General features: G+C 39.5%; 1 protein-coding gene across 1 annotated transcript; it reads right to left on the reverse strand.

Annotated features, from left to right (window-relative positions):
* Nucleotides 1–1,624: 1,624 nt before the first annotated feature.
* SLC35D2 (solute carrier family 35 member D2) lies at nt 1,625–23,309 on the reverse strand. Its single transcript, XM_075725900.1, has 12 exons — nt 23,170–23,309; nt 20,670–20,703; nt 18,979–19,065; nt 16,130–16,197; nt 14,221–14,292; nt 12,220–12,288; nt 11,067–11,169; nt 9,602–9,694; nt 7,130–7,197; nt 6,286–6,364; nt 4,355–4,437; nt 1,625–3,726 (listed from the first exon to the last, which is right to left on the reverse strand). Exons 1-12 carry the CDS (start codon nt 23,307–23,309, stop codon nt 3,624–3,626), a joined length of 999 nt encoding a protein of 332 aa, XP_075582015.1. The 3' UTR covers nt 1,625–3,623.
* Nucleotides 23,310–24,559: the final 1,250 nt, after the last annotated feature.

Consider the following 24,559-nt stretch of genomic DNA (forward strand, 5'->3'; position numbering starts at 1 on the left):
CAACACATGTCAGGTGTCACACTACTGACACCTTCAGCCAGAAGACCACAATATGCAGACTTATTACAGACTAAAGATGATGTCTGAATCACAAGGAATATAACACTAACTATACCTGTAACAAGAAGATATAAAAATCTTTACCATCTCAGCTTAACAACCACACAGTTTCCTCACACATAAGCTCTTAAAATTTCAGTATAATTACTGTTTTCTATACCATAACACCTCTCTTCTTACCCCAAAAGTAAGGCCAGTCACATCAAAAAAGATTTGAGTATTAAATTTAAAAAAATATTTACATATAATCACAAATTCCCCAAAGAATCACAGTGGTTCAAGGAATACTTCAAATTTGAACAAGTTGCACTGTGTTCTTCGTATGCAACAATGATGCTGAATACCTCCTTTAAATGAAAAAGAAACAAAGCCACTTCTGTTTGATGATAGAGTCAAAATGCAAACTTACATAGCTGCCAGTCTTTTCTTTTGCACTTCCAGCCCTGCCCATGCTCCCTTGACATTTCCTTTTCTGGAGGCTGGTAATGAGTCTGACACATGCTTACAGTACTTCATGAGCCTAATATTTGTAAATCAGGCTGAGATACTGAGAGGAAAAATAATAAATTCTTATGAATGTGATGAATTGTTCATCCAGCGCAGTCTAAGGTTTTTTTCTTTAAGTATTGCTTCTCTGACTTTCACAGGAATCATTGCAGGAACCTTACCCACTGCAGGAGTAGAAAGCTTCTTTGGGTGACCACTATACTTTTTCACTCTTAATCTCACTCCATTACAGCTAGCCTGCAGCTAAGCAATCCCTATAAAATTAAGAGTATGAGCAGATCAATGTACAGTACAATATACCTTTCCAATACAGTTACCATTTTTAAGTTTCTTTGTACATTCCCTTGTAAATACACCTTGCCACCTGTAGAACTTAAAAAGTTTTAAAAATACTGGACTGACTTCTGAAAATCAAGTTCTGTAGCTAGCAGCAAGTAATCACAAGACACTTCTGTGAGGGAATATCACTTTCAGAAGTCAATCCAGTATTTCTTAAAACTAACCTACTTAAAAATTATTTTAAATCTGTATTAAAATGAAACAGCCACTTCCATAATTCTCTAAATTCTAACATGAGAGTTGTGCCTCGTTGAGCACATATTCCCAGAGTTTCAACCAGCAAATTTACTGGAATCAATATTATCTCTGCAGATACAAAGGAAAATAGTAAGTGACTGAAGCTCAGTTGCTTTGTGAAAGGATGCAAGCACTTGCAAGTTCTTCTAGATAATACCTGCTCTTGGTTATTCCTAAATTTGTATTTTAAATTATTCTGAGTAATACTATCGTAAAGACTTTGGGAATCAGGTCTGTATTTTAGGTGAGAAGTGTAACTCTGAAGGACTTCAAAAACGTAACATGAACAATGAATTAAATACAATCACTTCCACTGCAGTACAGAATGAACTAATGAAACTACTTCTAGTACAGTATAGCAGCTGATTGCACAGAAACCAAATATTCATGCTATCTATGTGTGCTTAAAAGCATTTTACATGTCCATCCACACAAAACCCGAAAAACTTGTTAAAACTATAATCTGCATCTCTTTATTTATAAAAGGTACAGCAAAATATTAATGAATTAAATGCATACAGTAGCTGTTCCTTTGTGGGAATTACATCTTATTTAGCAGGTGCCATTATGTGTCCATTTGTATTGCAATCAAATGGCTCTCATAATCTTTTTGTAATTAATGAAAACCTTCCAATGCCTTGTCCCACTGCAGAGAGATGAGGTTCAATAATTAGGATTCTGGAGGTAGAGATGATCTGGAGAAAGACAGTCCTATAAAAGAATACACTCAAAAATATCAAAGGCTTTTTAAGACTAAAGGAAATCCTTAAAACCAGAAGATCTCTCTAAAATAACTGCAGCAACCCCTTCCTTTCCCAGCTCTTCAATAGGCAGAAAATGGAAGTCACATCTCTTAGCCAGCTGTGAGAAACTGGATAGCCCAGACTTCTGCTTCCACTTTGACTGTGCCCTTAAATTCCACTTCTATTATCTGCAGTCACTCCTCCTCTTGCCATTCAATTCCACATAGGCAGTGGGCAGCCCAGTCATTCCTTGAAGCTTCTGGTGTGAGCTACTCACATGTTTCTTAGATCTAATCCAGTCTGGTCATTCATGTGTTACACACAGAGTAATGCTTTACAGATTTACCTATATTTTAATTCAGCAGGGATAAAACAAGTCATTAGATCACCCTGGTTCCACATCACGGTCTTCCAGAATCATCTTTTGTTTTGGTCATTTTCAAAAAATCTCAGCTTATGCTTGCAGGGAGTTGAAAACTTCAATAAGATTAATTACTCTGCTGTCCTCCAGTGCTGCAAGGCTTCTACCGTGTTTTCAAAGATCAACACTATATCCTCAGAGACACAGGTAAGCATTATCAACTGTATTTTCAAAGAAGGAAATAAAGATACAGAGTGGTGCCATTATTCTCCCAGATGGTAACAAAACCAATGAGATTCCAGATCTTTTTTTTTTAACCATTGGACCAGCCTTGCCCACTGTAGCAACCCCCTGGGCTTGTTATGATTCCTTATTCTGAATTTTAAGCATGAACTAGTACCAGATAAACTTTCACTGCATATTTAAGACACAACAAAACACTGATCCTTTCTCCTCATTTAAACACAAGTTAGTCTTCCATATATCAATCATTTTCCCCTCTTGTAGTTTGTATATAGTACCATCACTTCTCTGCAGCATTAAAAGGTAATTACAGACAAAACATCAGAGGAGGGGACTGACCTAAACAAAAATAGATTTACCCTTGTTATCTCTCCTAATTACCTGTTTGGTACTGGCTCATACACAAAAAAATCTGTTTCAATATAAAAAAAACCTTCTCTCAACGTCCTTCTCTCCTTGATCCTGCAGCAAAGTTATGAGGGTTCACTGATGACAACAGTGACAACTGCAGCAGAACATCATGATGTTATTGAGGACGAAGAAAAGATTGAATGTCTACACAACGCATACTGAACACACTGGGCCATATCCTGAATTATTCAGGCAACACTTACACAGGGAACAAACTCGCGGCACATCTCCTCTTTGCCCCATACATTCTACAGTCACTTACACAAGAGCAAATGCGTATGTGAAATCATTCTGAATCACTAGCATCTTTCATCACTTCACTGATATCAAAGATTGCATATGGCATAAGGCAACGGTGAATCAAGCCTCATGATCTTTACAGGCAGTTTTGCCTCAGAGAGTACTGGGAGACACGGAAACAGAACAAATAGCACCAAAGTACAGGTAAATGAAGAAATTTACAACTTCAGATTTGCGAATGGCACTCCTTCCTATAAATCAGCTTGTGGTGTTAAAAAAAAAGCTAAAATTAAATTTGTCCACATGTAAAAAACATGGTGTGCAAGAATATTTCTGAATCAATGAGCTGTGTGCACATCTATGGCAACTGAGGTAGATTTTTTTTTTCTTGTTCCAAATACGTTCCAGCATATACTTATTTAACTTCTCAGCAATGCTGAACAAAGTTTTATCTTCAGTCTCTTTCAACGCAGGCATTTCGGCTAACTCTTTGACTCAGGAAGTGCATTCTCTTCATCCCCTGGTTGCGTAGGCTTGCTGTTTCCTCTTAAGGTTAAAAATGAGTACCTCAGTCCTCCTGCCATACTAAAGAAAAGAGAATGAACAGAGGTGTCAGAGATACCTGATGCTGTATGTACCATTTTATAGGTATGTACCTTTCCTTCCAAAGCATTAAAGAATGCCAGCTAGCATAAATTACGAGTACCTCAGAGCTATGTAAGCCATCTGAGAAACGAACCCCAAGTAGACAAAGATGAATTATCAGTTGCTCCAACAGATTCATACGAACAGATGTAACAGTTCACCCAAACACAAAAAGTAACAACTCACAAGTCATAACTCATATTCAACAGGCAAAACTCAGTCAGTTAGTGTTCTCACTTCCCACACCACTTGGCTTTTACTGGGAAGCCTTGCAGCTCAGAACTGCTGCTCATAAAAAAAACCAAAACCCTAATTCAACCCCACATAGTAAAACCGCAGGCATGTTTCCATAGTTAAGATCTTACCATAGTAAGATTCAGTATCTGAAAACAGACATGAAAAGACATAACTAATTGTAATGAACTCTACATCCTGAGGCAGTGCGTCCTCAGGCCAGTAGTTTCAAAACTGCATCACCCAAGTGGGACAAATCAAACAAACAATAAAACTGTATCTCACTGAGAAATCTTCAGCTTTAACAAATAAAAGCTATTCAAGTTCCACTCACCAAATATTTAGCCCTATAAAGTTTAACATGGAGAATATGTAATCTCGACCAATCAACATTCCGATGTAAGCAATGGATATATTCTGAAAGGAAACAAAAGCCATGCATTTACTGAAGTCAGTTTTAATCTCCAAGAATATAAATGATATGAATTAATTTACTTTTCTAAGGAAGTAGCTATACTCTGCTGCTGGCCACTCTAAAATCAGTGTTTAAATTAGTTTCATGGGATGTCAGCCTTACGGGTAATGTAACAGTGAAACAGAATAATAAAATCAGTATGTTTTCTAAATGAATGCAATGCACTGAGAGTGATTTTCTGGGGGAAAAAAAGAAAAAAGAAAAAAGAAAAAAGAAAAAGGAAAAAAAGAAAAAAAAAAGAAAATTAGCTATTTGATGTTAGGCAAAATGGAGCTATGGCCACATTCTGAAAATGTACTTCTTTTTAATCTTTGGAAGGCTCATTTCAAATCCTGTTTCTTAAAAGCAGGTTTTGGGTTCTCAAGCATAAAAATTATGCTTTAAAGTTACAATAAAAGCTCTTTACTATCGCTTTAAAAGGCTTACCTCCCTACTTTGCCAACTAAATGTGCACTGAAAGCACTTGGCTCAAGTTCAAGGCAGGCACCGTTTAAAGATTCTACCCCTCACCCTGCCCCCATCAAGTTTTGGGAAAATTGTCCCCTATAGACAGAAGGAAAGCTATAGAACTGTGTGATCATTTTACCAACACTTTGTTGGTTTCAAATGTTTTAGCAGTTAGCCTGGACAATGACATCATTTCTACCAATTTCTACTGGGGACTACTGCATCATAAAGTGCTTCTCAACTTTAAAGCTGTTCAAAATATCTTGAAGACTAATTATTACTCAGAAAATAGAAATAGTGTTTCTATCTATCTTAATGGTTCAATGCAGACATATAAAATTTAAAAGAACGCTTTCAGGACCACAGAATGAAAACTACTAGATTAATCTTGCCAGCTTTCAAAAACAAACAGAACTGTATAAAGAGAAGTACCATCTTCTTTTTGCAGATTTTGCTACGCTGGAGGTATTGTTTTCCTTCATCACCCATGAAAGGGAGCACCCAGAGGACTGTTACTCCTGTGCCTAAGCTAGTCTGGATTCTGATAGTTGTTTGGCCCACAACTGCACGAGTTTTATCTTTTGCTAAAACTCTTCCAGCTTACAGCTCTGTGCTACTCTCCAAACTGGCCTACAAAAAGGTGCTGTGCAGTCAGTGATCTTCCCAGCTCAGACATGCTGGCCTTCTCAACACAAAGGAAGCTGCACTGGTTTTAAATTAAACTGGGTTAGAGAAAACAGACTGTAAGGACACCAAGTTCAGTTTTAAGACAGGCATGTTCTGGTGTTCATCAGATTGACCAGAATTTATATAAACCAAAATCAAATAGTCCATTCAGCTAGAATACAAGTTGTCACACAGAGACAGACGCAGTTAACCATAAAGTAGTAAACATTATTCTGTATCTATGAATGCCCTATCTATTAGCAGCAACAGAAACTAGTTCAGCCCAAAGCGAAAGTGGGTTAGTCTGTATCAGTTTGCAATGGATTTGCACCAGGCTACCTTGACCAACTCACAGTAACTTGATGAGGAACAGAAGCAGGTGACAGTACCTGATGAAATGTGGCTAAATGTACATGTTTTAATTAAAAGTGGTTGAGATTTCTCATGTAGGAAGAAGAAAAATAAATTAATACTCACTGCTTTCTTTTTCACTGCTTCAGTGGAAGAAAACAAGGTCACTTTTTTGTGTGGATCTCCAAAATGTATGGCACAAGCAGTGTCTCAGTATTAGCCCTCATTTTGAGTTTCCAGCTTAAAGCATAATCAGGATCACTGCTGAGTCAATGCTATTCCCTGTCTATTTGAGCATTTTCATCTCCCTCTTCTCCATAACTCACCTTGATGGCACCAACTACTGCTGTTGTAAGCGCAGAATTGTAATGACTGCATAGGACAGTAGAATACATCAAGAGAAACCTAAATAAAGCAAAGGAGAAAATTTTATAAATTCCTTCCTGAAAGGTCAGAAGTTTAGCAACACTTTGAAATGTTCAACATTCTCTGGATCAGTATTTTGCTGGGATCTTCAATCCCACCTGTTCCAAATCCTAGAAAAAAAGATTCTGTGGATCTGTATTTTAAGTTAATGATGTGCATATACAGAGTACTCAAAATACACATTAAAATGTGCTGCTTGAGCTCTAGCAGAGTCATCCCTATTTTCTGTGCTTCTTAAATGTCAATACTTGAAGTTAGTTTGACCCCTTGCTGGGTGACGTCTGAAAGAGCAAAACAGGATCCAACTCACTTTTTTATTCTTGCTTTGACTCTGCAGTTCCAACAGGAACAAAGCATTGTTTCATTACGTTTTGAGTCTCCCATACTTTTCCAAGTAAAGAACAAACACAGTGGAACAGTTCCTATACTAAAGGGCTTACATTCTATTAACTGCAAAGAAGTCAGAGAATCAGAAGAGACGGCCAGCAGAGAGATACTGAGTACAGAAAGTAAAAAGCTAAATGTCATGTTGTTGACCACAGTACCTTATAAAGTCAACACCATAGATAATACTGAAACAGTTATTTACACTACTAGGAATAATTAAAAGACAGGACAGAAGCCTGGGGGAAAAAGATATTTTCTTTGAATTTTAACATAACTTACTAGTGAGTCTTACATTGCAGATTTGCAGTTTGAAACACTGCCATTAAAATGTCTTACTTGATTGCCCTGTGTCCTTACCCCAATAAGCAGGAAAGAAGAAATTGAAAGACAAATAAAAAATTTGTCCAGTGCTGGAAATGAGTTGCCTATTAAAAAAAAAAAGAGAGAGATTAAGAAATATGTGCTATATAATCAACTGTAAACACATATAAAATATAGTTAATATGAAAATGTGCAAAATCACAAATATATTTGATTCATATTACAACTACAAAACGTTTATATTACTACTGGAAACAGTTTGATGCATTTACCTTCAGAGACAACAGGACGACAGCACCCATGATACCTAGATACATTCTTGTAACATACAGCAGTACAGATATAAACCTGCACACTGCAAGCAATGAATACAAATACAATACAGAGAACCTGTATCCTTGTATTTATTGATACAGATACTAACACTGTGATTAATATTATATAATAAATAGTGTTGATATCAGAGAGAAAAATAAATAAATAATGTCCTTGAAACCTATTTCATACCATAGGTTCATTCATGAACACCTCTGAGGGTCCAAGCCTGCATTTTTGAGCTAATAGATTAAATAAGCATTACTAAGGCCTCTCATCAATGAAGGTCAATGAAAAGGCTATATCGTCACTTTGATGTCTGCTCCTGACATGCAGCAAAGAAAGACAGTGCCACACAACAGTCACTAAGAAACATGTCACAGACTCTCTTCCATCTCTAGTAACTCCAGGATATGCCTCATTTTAATCTAGTTAGTTTGAAGTCACCTGTATCAGCACAAAACTCGGCAAAGGCTGAACACATCCCTGGGAAAGGCTGTTGGTCTATGCTGTGGCTAGCTGAGCCTCCAGCACCTGAGGTAATAGATTAGAGGGATCTCCAGCAGCTCTGCCCTGCCAGAATTGTGCTGGTGTGCAACAACAAATTGCAAAGTATTACAAAGAGGCATTCTGGGGCTTCGTTTCTCTTCCATTGCATCATGCTTTCCTATCCTCCTGGTCAGCCAGCTGGTGAAGAAGTGAATAACTGGGACACTCACACACTGCAGACTCTGCAAGATGTGGTAGCTACCGCTTCAGAAAGAGCTAGAGAAGCAGAAGCACTCTCCCTATCACATAGACAGGGTACTGGTATCTTGACTGGCAAAAGGTACTTGCTGTGCATTGTCTGTGATGGATCAAGGCAAAAAACTCTACTAAGGTAAAAGCAAGCCAACTTCTATGGCCTGAAAATCTGCTAAATACAGGTGTTATCTACAATGATCTGTTGACTTTTCATCAGTATTTTTCGATTTTCTACCTTTCTTCTGTGATTTAGTCTCTATGCATCATGTTGACACTAGTTATCCACATCATTTAATCCGACTTTTAATATTAAGCGACCAAGCCAGTGCATATGCACAATAGGCACCATTCTTTTCTCTGATTTTTTTTTCCAGGTAATTGAGCATTAAATTGTTTGTGCCAAATCAACACGTGGGCACAACACACTCTTTATTATTCCCGTGGACTAAATCTAGCAACAAGGTAAATTTTGCTGTCCAGTTCTTCCAAAATTACTCCAGCCATGATTGTTGGGAAAGCAGTTGAAGGCTTACAGCCATACAAACTCAGCCCCCACCAAGTCTGCCAAGAAGGGCATCAGCTGCATTTTCCTAAACTGGCACAAGGTCATTCTGGACTGACATCACAAGAAGAGATTTCACACTCAGAGCAGATCTAAAGCCATTATTTTTCAGGGAATGACAATTTTCCCACTTAAAGCAGACTTGTAAGAATACGATGACAAAATCATGTGTGTCCAGGGCACAACAACATACAACAAAGGACACTGGAATGATTTATGACACCCGCATGCTCTGTAACGATTTTCAGTGGCTAATCTCAAGTATTTTGAAAAGGGAATATGAGTCTCTAGACTCATTTTATTGGTAAGAAAAAGGCAACTCAGCAAGCCTGCGAGGGAGCCAGAAAAACAACACAAATCTCCTGGTTTGAAACTTTACATACCAGGACATACTGCCTACAGTATTATACTGTATTACAATTCGCAATGGAGAGTCATGCTGTTGTTCTAGTAGAATGTAAAATGTAGGTTACTAAACTAGACTGAGACTAAACAGGAATCTGTTCTGTGCATCAGAATGAGAAAAGGACTGGAAATTGTTTTTGGTATTTGCAATCTCATTTTAGAGCATGTGGCAAATCACACAGTGCAGCTGGATTCCCAACCACTTGCTCTAGCTTACAGTCCCCAGTCATACACTATTTTTTAAACGAAGACTCATATAAGGGATATCACACAGCTTCAGCTTCTCCTCAGAGTGAATAATTACAAGTTCTTACCTGTGAAGGGAAGTCCAAGTCACACATTTCAAACAGTAGTCACTAACATGGAGGTAGGATTACCTCTTTAAAAAAAAAAAACAAACTAAAAACCCCACCCACACCCCCAACTGAAAAAACAGAACAAAATACTGTTATCAGTCTGACATATGGAATACTGCTCCTTACCTGCTGAAAGTCTCCAGTAGAAAAGCTAATAATAACTGTTGGAACCACCATGAAACAAGCATTATAGAAAAGGACACCGTATTTTCCCAACTCCTGTGAAAAATGAAACATGGTATTTGGAATTACAAGCCACCTGGAAGCAAACTACGAAGTATTACTCTGGCAATCCTTCTGACATTATTGTCAATGAGCAGACAAAACGTAATACACTTCAATTTAAAATACAAGCTTGTGATCATTGGATTCAGTGTTTAGCACTGAGCTGAGTTTCCATTTCAGTGACTTTGTACGTTCAGCAGAATATTACTGCTCTGCTATAACTTGAAAAGTTTCTATACAACACCAGCTAGTCAGAAACTTCCCAAGGCACTGGTCCAGAACCGCTCTGTGTTAGACTGCAGATAAGTCTCTGCCTGGCCAAGAGATTACCCATTCCATCTACCGCAAATCAACCACAAAAGCATAGGGCAGGCTGGCTCTCTGGGGCCAGCATAGCAGGAAAATTAAGCCTGAATCCTAGATGGAGCATCTGTAATCACTGGTAACTGATGTAACATCAAGCAACTTGAGGGATGCCATATATCCTGTTGGTTAACTTGCTTGACACAAAGACAGAAGATTAGGGGAATGAAAAACAGCGTTCCCTTCCTCCAGATTCGGCCATACTACGTAACAAATCTCTCCAGCTTATCTCTTGCTTTAAAATTAAACCCTGTATTTTGCAGAAACTTGTGAGGCCATTAAGTGCTGCTCATAAAGAAAAATATGGAGTCTGGATTTGATGTGACTCCTGAGATTATTAAAAGATACCTATTTCCACTGTACAGACTGATTCACAAAAGTCAGTGACAAAACCTCATCCAAGACTGCTCTTCGGTACAGCTTGGTATGTTTTCATGGCACTGTATTTGAAGAGTAGCCTGCTCAATGTTTACACAAAGTATAATGTATCAAGGTATGGCCTAATTCTTTGGCATACATGGGTTCGTATGGGTTCGTAGGCCTGCTTTCAGATAGCCAAAAAAGTTGTTATTGTTACTGACTCAATGTGGTCAGGTCTCTGTTCCTACCCACAAGTTTATTTTACATGTACGTCACTTAAAGTGTGTTTCTAGTAAAAAAATCATCTCCCTTAGACATATATACCAAGTTTACAGGTAAGCAATTTGCTTTTGGTTTGGATTTATTTTTTAGCCAAAACCAACATTTTAAAGCCACTACAAACTCTGCCTAAAAGGCTTCAGAAAAAATAAAATACACTGTTTATCTAAGCCTGGCCTGAGATACTAATAACAAGTTTTTCCCAGCGTGTTCTGTATTAAGGATGTATATATCAACTGATATATGAAAGCAAATGAAACTATTTATTAGTTCATAACTGTATGTTCATAAAGTCATATAATAAGTAACCCACTCCTACCATATTTTCATAATGTTAAATTCAACCTGATCACCCCACAGTTACCTTTGGATTGATTTTCTGCTTTGTGTAAACTCCATTTGCTGCTGTGAAGATATCATTTAGCAGCACAAACATGTAGCCCTCCAGATTAAAAGACAGATCAGACCTGGGAAAGAAAAATTACACTGCAAATAAGCAAACGGCATACAATGCATTGCACTACCTTGTTTACCTAGTGAAGTATCATAAATGAGGAAATGCAAATCCTGAGAACTCCAGAAAGTCACAGGTTCTGCTCTAAGCCTTCCTTATAAGTCAAGGTGCTTTACATGCCTCCAGTCACAGGACCCTCACAAATAAGTCGTCAGAGTTCCCAGAACTCAGTGCGGAAGTGGCAAGAAATGTTCAGTTTTCATTCTGTGAAAAATTCCATCTTGTCTCAATCCTGACAATCTGTACAATTACTACTGAGTATACTTATCTATTTCTTTTAACACAAAAAGCAGCTAGGGAATAAAGTATGACTACTTGTTTTTTACAGTCAGACCAGACATATTATCATCCTTTCTGTTTTGACTAGTTACCTCATGGATATAGGGTAATCCACTTAATAGGACACGGTTCTATCCGAGTCACATCAAATGGAAATTATTTACCTTTGTACATAGCAAAGTCAGGAAACAAAACATTACGTATCTAGTTAACTAAAGGAATATTCAAACAGAAAAAACCAGGAGACTAACATATGAGTGCTTTGTGAACTTAATCTCACATTTGAACTTGCTAAAAGTTTGAACTTGCTAAAAGTGATTAAAAAATTAGACGCTGCCTAACTCAAAACAGTATTTGACAACCAAAAGATCAGTCTTTCTACCCAGAACAAGAATATACTTTTCTAGGATTATTAAAATACAGTGATACTATGAAATAAAAGCAACATTCCTCACACAGCTTTAACTTGCTTTATTTATGATCCTTCAAACATGGAAAACCCATGGTGAAAAAAAGAAGCACCCAGATACTTCCAGCTGGAGTTAAATTTTTCCTTTTGTATGCCTGCACCTCCCAATGATGTCAGCAAGAGAGAGTTTCCCAATCAACTTAATTCAGAGTAACTGTTGTCAACTTAGGTTTACTTGGCACTTAACAACGAAGAAAATCCTCCTGTTGTCCCTCCTCACATAACATGACTTTGTATAACAAATGAAAACCTTACCCAGCTGCTATGAAAGCCCCAAGAATGATGGCAAATACACTGACTACAATACTCAGTGGGTATCGTTTCCTGTAGACAAAAATTAGACAGTTCACATTTTCATTATTTGAAGAGGAGATTAAATGCCTGTTTGCCTGAAAAGTTTCAAAGCAATTAGTAATCACAAAACATTTAACAGGAGGGCACAATCTTCATAACCTTGCAGAAGCAATGTGACTGACTACATGCCATGCTGTCAGACTTTGGCCCTGAGAACAGAGATTGAAAAAGCCTTGGGAGCATTCTGCTACTAGATAATTTTAAGAGTAAAGATTAACGGTTTAAAGTAACAGTGCTGGAACAAACCGTAATTTACTGTGTACTGGTACTCATAATGGACATATTTCAGTGTTTTCCAGTAATCCAATAAAGGAAAATCACTACACATCTCTCATGTAGTTTTTCATCTCACCTTTCTTGGAGCAAATGCTGTACAGCACCTTATCAAGGCTATTTTTCATATAGATACCTATTTTGAAGTCAAACTGAAACCTTGTACTTGGAGGAGAAAGCACAGAAGCTTATTATATTCTTCAGTATGTCTACATCAGCACTGCCACAGAGTAGGGAAAAGCATACCATAAAAACTATCCTGCTTCTTATACCTGTATTACTTTATTTAGAAGTATCTTAAGTATTTTTGCACCATACTGCAATGACTTACAGACATTCCCCTAGTCATTCTCTCAGGCCAGCCCCTAGCTCTGAGCTGGCCTGTGAGAAAAAGATCCATCAAAATAAAAGGTACCATGCTCTCGGAGAAATCCTGTGTGTCAAAGGAGCACAGATGTGGACCACTGTCACAACAAAGCTGTATGCAGTCTCTAGATATATTAGGCTTTGATCATAACGAATCTCAACAGTAACAACGCAAACATTGACTACTTTTCAAATCCTGAGGTAAGCCAGCATAAACTCTCTGGAGTCCTTTCATTTTCAGCCCCAAGGCAATACACTGCAGTAGTCTGTATGAATACAGCATTCTGCTCTTATACTTCCCTTAGGTTTGGATGTTGCTTGCACTTATACACCACATTGCTGTAGTTCAGCTGAGAACTGATGACAATCTCACTGACTCACACTTTCCTCACTTGCTTGTGGAAGGCCTCAGGCCAACAGGAGTAGACAGCAAGTTCTGCTTTCCCTGGAAACTTACAACTAGAAAAGAATCCTGGAGCATCCCCAAATATGAATCACATTGATCAACTCTTGCTTCAGCCAAAAGGAGATGCCAATCTACTTGAAGGCTTTTTTAAAAGCTTTTCCCCTGACCACCGCTCTCATGTTGCCTGGGTTCAGCCTCAGCAAGCTTCTTTTCCCCTGGTGACCCCGCCTTATCCAAGCACAAGCCATGTGGATAGAAATGACGGTGACAAAGTATGATGTGGCTATATTCCTGTTCTTCCAAATCAGTACAACTGAAACTAGTGATCCCAAGCTGTAACGGCATACACTTCTTAATTTCTCATTAAAAATAACTGATGTATCTATAACTGAGGAGTTTTCTGATCTAACAGCACACTGCCTGATACTGCTTTGCTTCATTAAACTGGTATGTTTTTAGACTTGACCCAGAAAGCTACTCTACATAAGCAGACTGCCATACTATCATCACTGTTTTGAGACATAAGGATCTGTTTGAAGCAGACTGCAGCTTAGGGGCCTCTGAGATGAGACACAAACCACAATTGCTAAAAGAAGCATCCGAGTCATGCTCTGCTTTCCTTATTCCTGTGCAACAGTCAAGAGAATGAGCTGTGTAAATGAGAGCAAGCTGAATTTTTGTTTTCCTCTATTCACTAAAGTGCATGTCTTCAAAAAAGGCTACATAAAACCACTTTCTTTGGTTTTCTCTATTTCTCAGTAAAAAGCACTCATTCAATATTCTGATGAGATGCCACAAGTAATCCATTTGATATGAACTAAAATAAAGGTATCTTAAATGGAAAAAAAAAGGATCACCCAAGTATGATGTTTTCCAGCAGTAAAGTAAGTGGAATGGTAAACTTCCTGAGCACTGTAAACATCGGCAAACTGTCAAAAAAAAATGAAAATCCAAGCACAGCATCAGATTAATAGCATTTTTATGTTCTAATTCTTATCTAATTTTAATAAGTAGAGGATAAAACGATTAGACCAGCAACAAGCAACCAAAACAAATTCCCAGCCACTTAGCATACTTAAGAAAAATGTCAGGCTGACACTAGAGGCAGATTAGATAACCAAATCATTGAAAAATAACAAGATTTGCCAGTCTGTGACACAAGGCAACTGTCTATCTTCTAAAAGGCCCCTCTGCACCAGTGAAATTAAATATAAAAGCTATTTTCTACCCAGCATAGCCCCTATGAAATAATTCTTCCTGTAGAATTCATGGGCAGGGTAAGTAAAAATGATTTCTGCTGTACACTTAAAGGACATACAATAAACCTGTCTCTGAAAAGATGTAACAGAAATAAAATACAAATCAAACATGCTTAGTAAACAAGCTGTACTTATAAATCCACAAGAAAAAAACCAGAGAAAGTACAAGAAACATCAAAGGTGGGACGAGCTGCAACTATCAAACAAACAGCTACTTTTGAACAACTTATTGTTGGTCTACACAAAGTGATGCAGTTGGAAACCTTTTTCATTAATTTGAGAAAACACTTGCATCTGACACTTTGGAAATCTGACAGCATGGCCATATGGACCAATCAATCCTCTGTTTAAGATAACTATTAGCAACTGCATTAATAAATGATACAAATCCTAACACAGAGTTTAATCACTTTACAACAGATGTTTTGAAGTTATGCATAGGATCATCTACACCCTACAGACAACCCAAACAAGGTGGCAAATTCCATAATGTAAACAAATGTCAGCTACTGTAACAAAACACAATGTAACAAAAAGTTAATGGTAGAACCACTACCGCCATTCTTACGTTTCTGTTATAAAAATCAGTTATGAATAGTAAATCCAAAAGAAGTATGTCAGTCATAGAGGGACTTATGTTTAAAATAATCTAATAAACTTTTTATTTTAAAATTACAGTTAGGGGAACAGTGGAAAGAAGGACCCATGACCCAAACTTTTACAGGATTGAAACTACTTCCATATTCACATTGGCTGAAGTGCTACTAGGGACAGTACTGCTTACGTCCTTATGTCTGCCTGAGCAGTCACATCAGTGGAACAACTTCTGAATGTGTACAATGACGAGTTGCAGAATCAGGTACTTAATATTTCAAAGCTATGAAATGCTGAAAACCTGCATGATTCTGTGTTTTGGTTTAGCTTACTATGAAATCCTCAGGAGCCTATAATAACATACAAGAAACCACCACAACTGTAGTGCTGTATCCTCACACAGGAGCCAGCGAGCCATTTAGCAATCTCTCCACAACCTGCTCTTGGTCCTCAGCAGGGCTACACTGCCACCACCACCCCACTACACAGTAGTTTTTCCATGTCTTGGTGTGTCCTCAATAATCTGCACGGACATCATGGTACAAAAGTTTCCTATATTCTTCTTCCTTCAAAAATGTCTTAGAGCTTTCAAACTCTCTGATTAGGACACCAAGGGAAAGCTGGATGCTTGGGTATGAGGAAAAAGTGAAAGCACTTTCATTGTCACGAGGAGTATTGTGATTTTCTGTCAGTACAGGCCCAGCTAAGCCCCCCTTAAAAGAAGCAGACAACTTGTAAGCAGATCAAATGTGTAAGAGTTTCATAATAGTATCAGTGGTTTAGACAGACAGACAAACATCATATGCATTTAAGTCCCTACACAATGCTTTTTTTTTTTTTAGGTTTTTTCTTACCCCCACAAAAGAAAAGGGTAAAATCCAAACAGTCTACTTATAACTTTCATTTACTATACCTGAGTTTGCTGGTACTTGATAATCCACTTATGTGGTTTCCAACATAAATCAGAGGCAGAGGAAACAACTGTGATAAAATTAAAAGCACAACTCAGATTACTATGTTTTGAAGTACTGTTGAGAAACATTATTTCATAGAATTTGATAACTGTAATATCAGATGTACTTTTAGCAAGAGGGCTTTTTTAAGGAAAAAAATGTAACTATGCTGCAAACTGATCTGCAGCTCTCATTCATGTGACCATTCATGACCACAGCTTCACTGATTTCATTAGAAGAGTCACAATCTACCTCTAATGAGGCTCAGACTCCACTCAGTGTACATGTTAATCAATTTTATTTTAATTACTATAATCCTCAGATTAATACTCATTCTAACATTTGAATTTTAGGTATAAGAGTAATATTAGTAACAGTAACTAAATAAACAAGAGAACAGGTGGAATAAAAGAATGAATAAGCTCTAAGTATGCTATGCTTTTCTAGGTACTCCACATATATTAGTATGCCTGGTAGACACAACATTTTAGATCTACCTAACAAATTATGCTACGCGAGATACTAGAAAGGAAAGATAAGTATTTAGGGGTAAATTAAACTTTACCATTTCCAGCTTCTAGCATAATAAGACTGATTCCCACAGAAACATATGGGCCCTAACACAATACAGAGAAGCAATAACAGAACTTCAGAGCCTTAAGAAAATGTACCAGAAGTCAGCAATCGCTACACAATATTCAGCTGCAGTTCAAAGTTGTTATTCTCTCACTACAGAAAAGTTGCAGAAGATTAGCCAAAGTAATCACTGGGGACAAAGCTGGGGTGTATATCTAGTCCCATTCACTATCAGTCAAGCGGAGCTGAAATGGCAGAAAGACAAAACAGATCCTCTATCCTAACATGTGTAATAGCTGCTGCCGTTGTGCCGATACATGCTTCAGGAGACACTGTATTTGTTAGAGGCTATGTCTTCTCAAAGCATTGTGTGAGGAAAACCATACAGAGGAATGAGCTGCATTTTATCAATGTTAAAAATTCTGCCTTTCTTTTACAGCAAAGAGGAGAGAAAAGTACAGTAAAAGTTACCTATAGTTAATATTTAAGTGAAGGTAACAGTAAAAGTAAACCAGAGTATAAAGTAAGAGGAGTATAAGTAACAATAAATATTCAGCCTGTCAACATAAGCTTGCAAAAATTTTGTAGTATGCTCTCTTCTACAGATTTTTATTTAGAAAACTATCTTAATTCATAGCATGAAAACAAAGCTGACATTACGTTCTCTTTCCTATGAACTTCATCTATTGTAAAGGCAAAATCACAACATCCAGCACAACATCAGAGATCAATGAAACATTTACTTAAAAAGGGTCAAGAACTCCAAAGCTTCCTCACGAAAATAAGCACTTCGCTACTTTAAAACTCTAGCTGAAAGCACTGAGGACATAAACCAGTCTGGGAGTGAAAAGCAACGATAACCTTAGTGTCAATGAAAGCAAAAGTTGTCAAAAGGATAAAGAGTCAGTCAAAAGGTGCTTTACAAAGTAAAGAAATCAATAATGAGCAATCCAGCTGATTCACTGTGACTAGTCAAATTCAGCACTACAAGCAATATGCAAGTCCTGAACGCTGCAGTGCTGACTGTTCCCAGCATATCCTGGAAAGTCTTCCAGAGATAGATATTATTAGGACAAAGAAAATGGGTGCTGTATTTTTCAATGCCCTTGTACTGATTTTAAAGTGAAGGCCACAGCAAGGAGAGATAGTAGTGGGACTGGAGGGGTGCAGAGGGAAGAAACCTCTTCAGGTCTCAACAAGTTGTTTATATGCCAAACTCAGAAGTACCCACTGGGAAAACTTCTTCATTCATTTTTTTGAAAAAATGATTGTCCATTTTATAATCGATGCTATAGGTATTCCTACAAGATTTCTACATGCAGAAATGCCAATGATTTCAGCATGCATTAAGAAAATACAGTATTCACCAATGGCTGCGAGTCATTCACACTAAAACTCATACTGACAGTAGGACAAGGTTCTGCAATGAAGATGTTGGCCTCAAACGCTGTATCTGAGCTCTGCATCAGAGCTGGGAGCTAACTCTCCTTGTCTCTCAGCAAACACTGACCAATACCTTGCATCAAGACATAAATATGGTTATGCATCAAAGTAAAGCTCCAGCAACGCTGCACGTGGATGCAAAAATCTATGAGGATCATTGCTACAGTAATTTCAGATCCTAGTTCCCAATGTGAGATAATGAAAGATCCTCTCATATTCTCTCTATCCTGCCTCTTTAGACCATACACACTTTAGGTCTGCACGATACAGCTAGCCCCTACCTACTGTATCATTGGTGGGCATTATTTTAGCCTCTTCTATGGAACATAAATCTTACATTTGGAATCAACTGTTGTTCGGGTTTTTGGTCTATCACATACTCTTTTTCTATTGTTTTATCACATGTCCCATTCAAATTTCCAAACAGCTTTTCATGCTGTTACAAAATTCTTTGTTAAACACAGATCTCCCATTGATCCTGCAGAGAGCTGTATACACCCACAAAAATACTTCACGAATCTGAAAGAGTTCATCCAGCTGTATGAAGGTACAGCACGCTTTCCCATGCATTGCATAACCAAATGGCACAAGATTTCTCTGCAAATGAAAGGCAAGAATACTGCAGTGAAATTAAAATGATCAAATTCAATACTAAATGAAACAAAGATACAAATAAACATATTTGACAAACAAATGCAAAATTGTTTTCTGTTCTTCTTTTATATCTAGTCTCCATAAGAAAGAATGCCATTACAAGAGGTAACATTTTCTTATTAATATCAATCCTTACCTTCACAGGTATACTTTTGTCAAAATCAGGGAAGTGAACAATCTTATTTAATTTTGACACATACAAGATAAGAATAGTGGCTGCCATCTAAACAAAAAGAAAAAAATAAGAAGTCATGTAAGAGCAAAATTGTAATGTATAAGTGAAAGAACTGCTTCAAAGACAAAATCTTTATATGCATTTGACAAATGCCAGGTATTACTTATTTTTTCCAAAGAACAACACAGCACGCAGTGAATAAACTGGAATAACTTTATTCTTAACAATTTTGCCTGCTATTTATTTAAAAGGACAATATAGACATATGTTTTACTGGCTTGAGAAAATTAGTGGCACTCTGTGAAACAATGCATGCTGAGAAGGAGCTGAGAAAATAAAACAGGAGACAATCCTGGAATAATCATGCTATTTTCACTCAGAGAGTTGTTTAGTCTGCAGAATCACTCCTACAGCTTTTTTGGTCATGTGAGGCGGGAGTTGTGCATTGATCAGTCTGTTGACAACATGAGGGATGAATAATAAAGATACGGACAGAATGAAAGAGAGTATCTGAGCAGTCACACAGCATAAGAGTTAATGCTGGCCAGAGGAAGGAAAAAACCACATTAAATTTTCCTTATATAAAAATCCATTAATTGTCTGTCTAGAAAATGGGGTGGAGCCATGTTCTACAGACTAAAGCATTATAACATATTATATGCACTTTACAAACCATTCAGGGAAATCTTGGAAGGATTAGTCAACCAAAAATGGAAATGCCACTGAGTCTTAGGTTCTGCAAAGAAACAAGGACATATCATTGCCCTTAACATAAAGTAGTGCCACATTTTCTAGTCTTTGGCTTCCACTGAAACATGACATGTGGTTCCTTGAGCAGTCTGGATGTGTGAAACTCTCCTTCTCTCCCCCTCTCATACAGCAAAGATTTTACAAGGCATTTTACTCTCTTTAGCACCAAAGAGCAGATATCAGACCTGCAGTACCCTGTTTTCACCTCTATCCTCACTACCCCTTAGCTTGTAACCTTGGCAGAAAATAAATCCTCTCTTTTAAATGTATTTGCCTAAACAACACTTGCTTCAAGGCTCCATCTTTCCCAGCCATCCCTCTGCAGAGTCAAATGTTCTTCTTTATGAACCATGTACACAAACATTTGAACTTTGGTTTATTATGATGTCTACTAACAACAAAAACAACAACAACAAAAATATTTCTGCTGCAGTACTGCAAATTGCCCACAGGCAAATAAGGCAACAAAGAACCAAAACTGTGTGGAAGTCCTACTGGACAACTGCTGGGAAAGGGGAAGAGACTTATGAGGAAATACATGGTTTGTCTATGAATAGAGGCAATGTCACTGCATATAATCCACAAATGCTCAAGAACTCTCATAGGATCTGTGCATTCATTAGAACAAATCTTGGCAGTTTTGAAGGCCAGATCTCTTAATTACTGAACTCTATCAGGGGAAATAAACCGCATTTCCGGTCCTTTATGTGGACTAATTCTTCCCAGGCAATAGTTTTGACTTGAGCTGAAATTTCCTTGATCTCACTAAAACAAATCACTCTTCCAGAAGATGAGCAGTGCAGCATAACAGAGATTTCCCCCCTAAAATATATCTCTACGCTAACATTAGTTTAACTTACAAAACAATGAGTACATTTAGTGTGCTTTACTTCTGAACATACCTGTCCAATTCCCAGAAACATTGGTGATGGGAAGCTGAAAAGGATAAACAGATATTTAATACTGAGGAAAGGGGGAAAAAAAGAAAACCCACCAAACAAGCAAAACAAAACAACAAAAAAAGAAGAGTTTAAATTTAGCACCTAAGTCAACAACTGGACATGTGGATTGTGGATGACTGGCCAGTCTTTCAGAAGAGCTCAGAAACTGCCACAGTTATCAGAGTCCTGATACTTTATTTCTGCAGCAAAACATAAGCTGTATCCAAATAATACAGCATATGCACAGCCAATCAATTCTGAAAAGCTAATTGTTTTAGGTATTTTTGTAAGTGAAGGAAACACACTTGGAGAACTGCAACAATGCATAATTTTTTGAGTGACCTCACATACACACTATACATCCTGAGATACTACAGTTTAAGTTAAACCTCTTGCACTTGCCCAGCGTCAGCAAGCCCATCTGCTGGGCTTGCTCCACAGCCCAAGCACACTAGCAATATGTTTTTGTGAAAAGAAAGTACCGAGGTAAATGTTGTAGATACATCTATTGCCTCCTAAAACAGGTAAATTCCTACCACATCCTTTTAGTTAGCTTCAGCTGAAAGCATGGATAGCATGGATAGCATGGATACTTGAATGTTAAGAAAGCAGAAACTTTAGCAGGACACCAAGAGCCTGAGCCCCTCCATTTTTTCCCCTAAACCTACATCAAGTTAAAACCAATAAAAGCATTGCAGTAACTGGTAATTCTCTGTATGCATACTGAAATACAAGCAACGAAATTATTTATGACAGATGGCTGCTTTATACCATCACCAGCAGTGTCTAGAGCCTCTCTGCGCAAAAGCCTTAGATGCCAAGGAGCTCCCTGAACGTGACAGTTCCTGCTGCCTCCCAGGAGTCACACAGCATTTTGCTGGACTGCAATGTCAGGGATGGTCACACGCAAACCTGCATCCAGGGAATCTAACATTCTCTGTGCACACCTGCACTAACAAATGCCTAACTAAGGAGGGTCCACGTTCTCAACAAACTTTGTAATTTTCCATATCAAGGCTCCTTGGGGTTGTAGCTATTTATCACAGATGCCACCAAGAACTACTATACTACTACTCTGTGTGCTGAGAAATGTACATCTCAGATGAGCACCTCTGGGATGGGAACATAGTATTAGCAAAAGAAAGAAATGCTCTAACCTGCAGCAGGAAGGCCATAAGGATACTGGAGTCATAACATAGATACAAGTTTAGGAGCTGCCAGTAGCAAAAGTGATTCCAGGAAACAGAGGTATTAAGGGGGAAAAAAAACCCAAGAAAAAAGAGCGGAAGAAACAGGACTGCCATTTATAATCATGTGACACCTAAACTGTGTTGCACTTACAGCTACACAATATAAATATGGAGACTTCACACATCTGTAATATACAGATTTCTCCAGACTTCTTTGATTTGCAGAGCCCTAAACATTCTCAGCAATGCTGTAAGCTTTTTATACATAATCTAGGTTTACTGATGGGCATGCTGTCTTTGATTGTCTTTCATGGATGTGCTAGACGTATGCCAGGGACTTATAGGGAGTAGCAGATTGTACACTAAAAACAACTATAGAACAAAATCACAACTTGCCTCACGTATCATTTCTGGGAGGTGTTATATACAGCTCTTATGTGTTCAAATAGCACTGAATGTTAGAAAATAACAGCAAGTTATGCCTTTTTTTTTTTTACTTTTTTCCTTTAATTTTGTTGGGTTTTTTTCCTTTTCTGTTGTTAGTTCATAATGAGCTAAAACGTAGCAAAACCAGAGCAAACCTTTCAAGTAAAGAATATTAACGGTGAGAAGATCACAGCTGTAGGACCACGAATCCATATGGGAGCCCCCATCAAGTCCACAGACACAGTTCTTCAGTGTTTTTATGATTAAGAGGTTTTCTGAGGTTCACATTTCATTTTTGGCTACCTCAGAAAATAAAGGTGCTCGCAGGAAGGTAACAAGATTGTTTGGCAGGAACAGTAATGGGCAACGCTGCTTCCCTGAAGGGTCTTGAGCCGGTGCGACCAGTGAAATACCAGCCTCGACGCTGGGAACAACAAAAGACCTTGTAGGAAAAGACTGGTGTGTTTCAAAAATACGCCTGCAAAGGACTCTGCCATCGGGTGGTGCTGGGGATGCGGTACACGCTGGGCACAAGTCGGGTCTGAAATCGGAGAAACCGGCCGCAGCCAGCGCATTCCCCGACACCTCCGGCGTTACAGGGCCTCTGCCGGTGCGCCAGCTGACGGCCCCGGGGCCCGACCTGCACGGACGCCCCTGAGCTGTGCTAACGGTAATGAAAACGCTTCCCTGACGGGCGGTGCCCGCCCCCGCCGGGTGAAGCGCGGCACCGCCGCCGGCCCGCGGCGTGGCCGGGCGGGGACAGGGCCGGGGCAGGCCCAGCCGCGCCGCGCCGCCCGGCGGCCGCCCTGCCGCGGCCTGCGGCCCGGCCCGCCGCCGGCCCTCACCTGTAGCCGCTGAGCAGGGCCTTGTTGACCAGCACGATGAGGAAGGAGCACGTCCCGTAGAAGAGGGCTGAGAGGATCCTGGGTAGCGCCGAGGGCGCGGCGTCACCCGCCGCCTCCCCCGCGGCTTGCCCGGCGCTCATGGCGGCGAGGAGCGGCGGCGGGCAGGGCCCCACGGCTGCGGCCAGGGCCCCACGGCTGCGGCCGGCCGGGCCGCCGCCCCTCCTCCTCCTCCTCCTCCTCCTCCTCCTCCTCCTCCCCGGCCCGGCTCGGCCCGGCCCGCCTCGGCCGCGAGCGGCGGGGGCCGGTGGCGGCCGCAGGGCGCCCCCTGGCGGGGCGGGCCGCTGCGCCTGAGCCCGGCCGCGGGGGCCCCGCCGGAGGCGTCCCGCAACCGCGCCTCTGGGGGGCGCTGCCGCCCAGCCCGGCCCCCGCGGGCCTCCGGCAGCCGCCGCCGCGGCCTTCCGGGCCGGGCCCAAAGGGAACCTTCTCGGGGCGCGGCCTGCGGGGGCTGCAGGCCCAGGGCAGCTCCCGAGGCCCACCCGTGCCCTCTGCCACCACCCGGCACCACCGCGCTTTGTTTTTTTGAACCGGTCTCACGGGAAAGGAGTTGAGCAGCTGCGAGCGCTCGCCCTCCGGGAAGGGAGAGGTTCAGAGCAGCCCAAGGCCGGCGGCCGGCCAGGGCCGCAGCCCACCTCAGCTGGACTCGGCTTCAAAGCAACTCTCACACCATTGTCAAACTGTAAAAAAGCTCTAAAAAAAGAAAAAAAAAAAAGTGCTTCGGGTGGTTAACTTACATCAAATTTCAACAGGCAGGGAAAATAAACACCTTCACGCTCTGTGACAACTCAGGCAGGCAGAAACAAGGAAGAGCCCAAGTGTTTAACAATTACCAAACAGCACACACTAAACTTGAAAATTAACCCAAGTTTTTATTCAAAGCATCTATTAAAATGACCGCACATCCACTCTTCTGCTGTTAAGTCATGCCAAACTACAACTTAATCTTTAGAAGCACTGAACACTTGAAGATTTCTTGTATGTACTTACTAAAAATAAAAGCAGTCTTCCACATCTAGTTTTTTTACTTGGTATTTTACCCAAAACTTGTCAAAACACGAAACTGTTTCAGCTGTCTGAATTTTGTCTACAGCCAAGCACAATTCAGTGTAGTTGTAATACTTGAAGAAATATTCTGTGAGTTGCTCAAAGCATTACAGTGACTGGGGGGGGGGCAGGGAAGAAGAAAAAGCTTCAATCCTAATGAAGTAAGTTATGACTCCAGTCTGAAACTGGCTGGTAATTACACAGTCTTGTGCCCTGTGAAATACTACTCCGGAGCAATTCTGACTTATGACTCAGAAGTTCAACAGATGTACATTCAGGGCTCATTTTG

The sequence above is a fragment of the Pelecanus crispus genome, chromosome Z (assembly GCF_030463565.1).
Source record: "Pelecanus crispus isolate bPelCri1 chromosome Z, bPelCri1.pri, whole genome shotgun sequence".
In the NCBI taxonomy this organism is placed as follows: domain Eukaryota; kingdom Metazoa; phylum Chordata; class Aves; order Pelecaniformes; family Pelecanidae; genus Pelecanus; species Pelecanus crispus.

Bases quoted from the DNA above. Each gene is read 5' to 3' on its own strand.
- SLC35D2 (XM_075725900.1), bottom strand. From the start codon at position 23,309: ATGAGCGCCGGGCAAGCCGCGGGGGAGGCGGCGGGTGACGCCGCGCCC. The intron at 16,198-18,978 runs GTAAGGATTGAT...ATTTTATCACAG, and splicing joins ACAAAAGTATACCTGTGAAG to TTGTTTCCTCTGCCTCTGAT. The intron at 14,293-16,129 runs GTATAGTAAATG...TTTTTTTGACAG, and splicing joins TCAAGTACCAGCAAACTCAG to TTTGCCGATGTTTACAGTGC.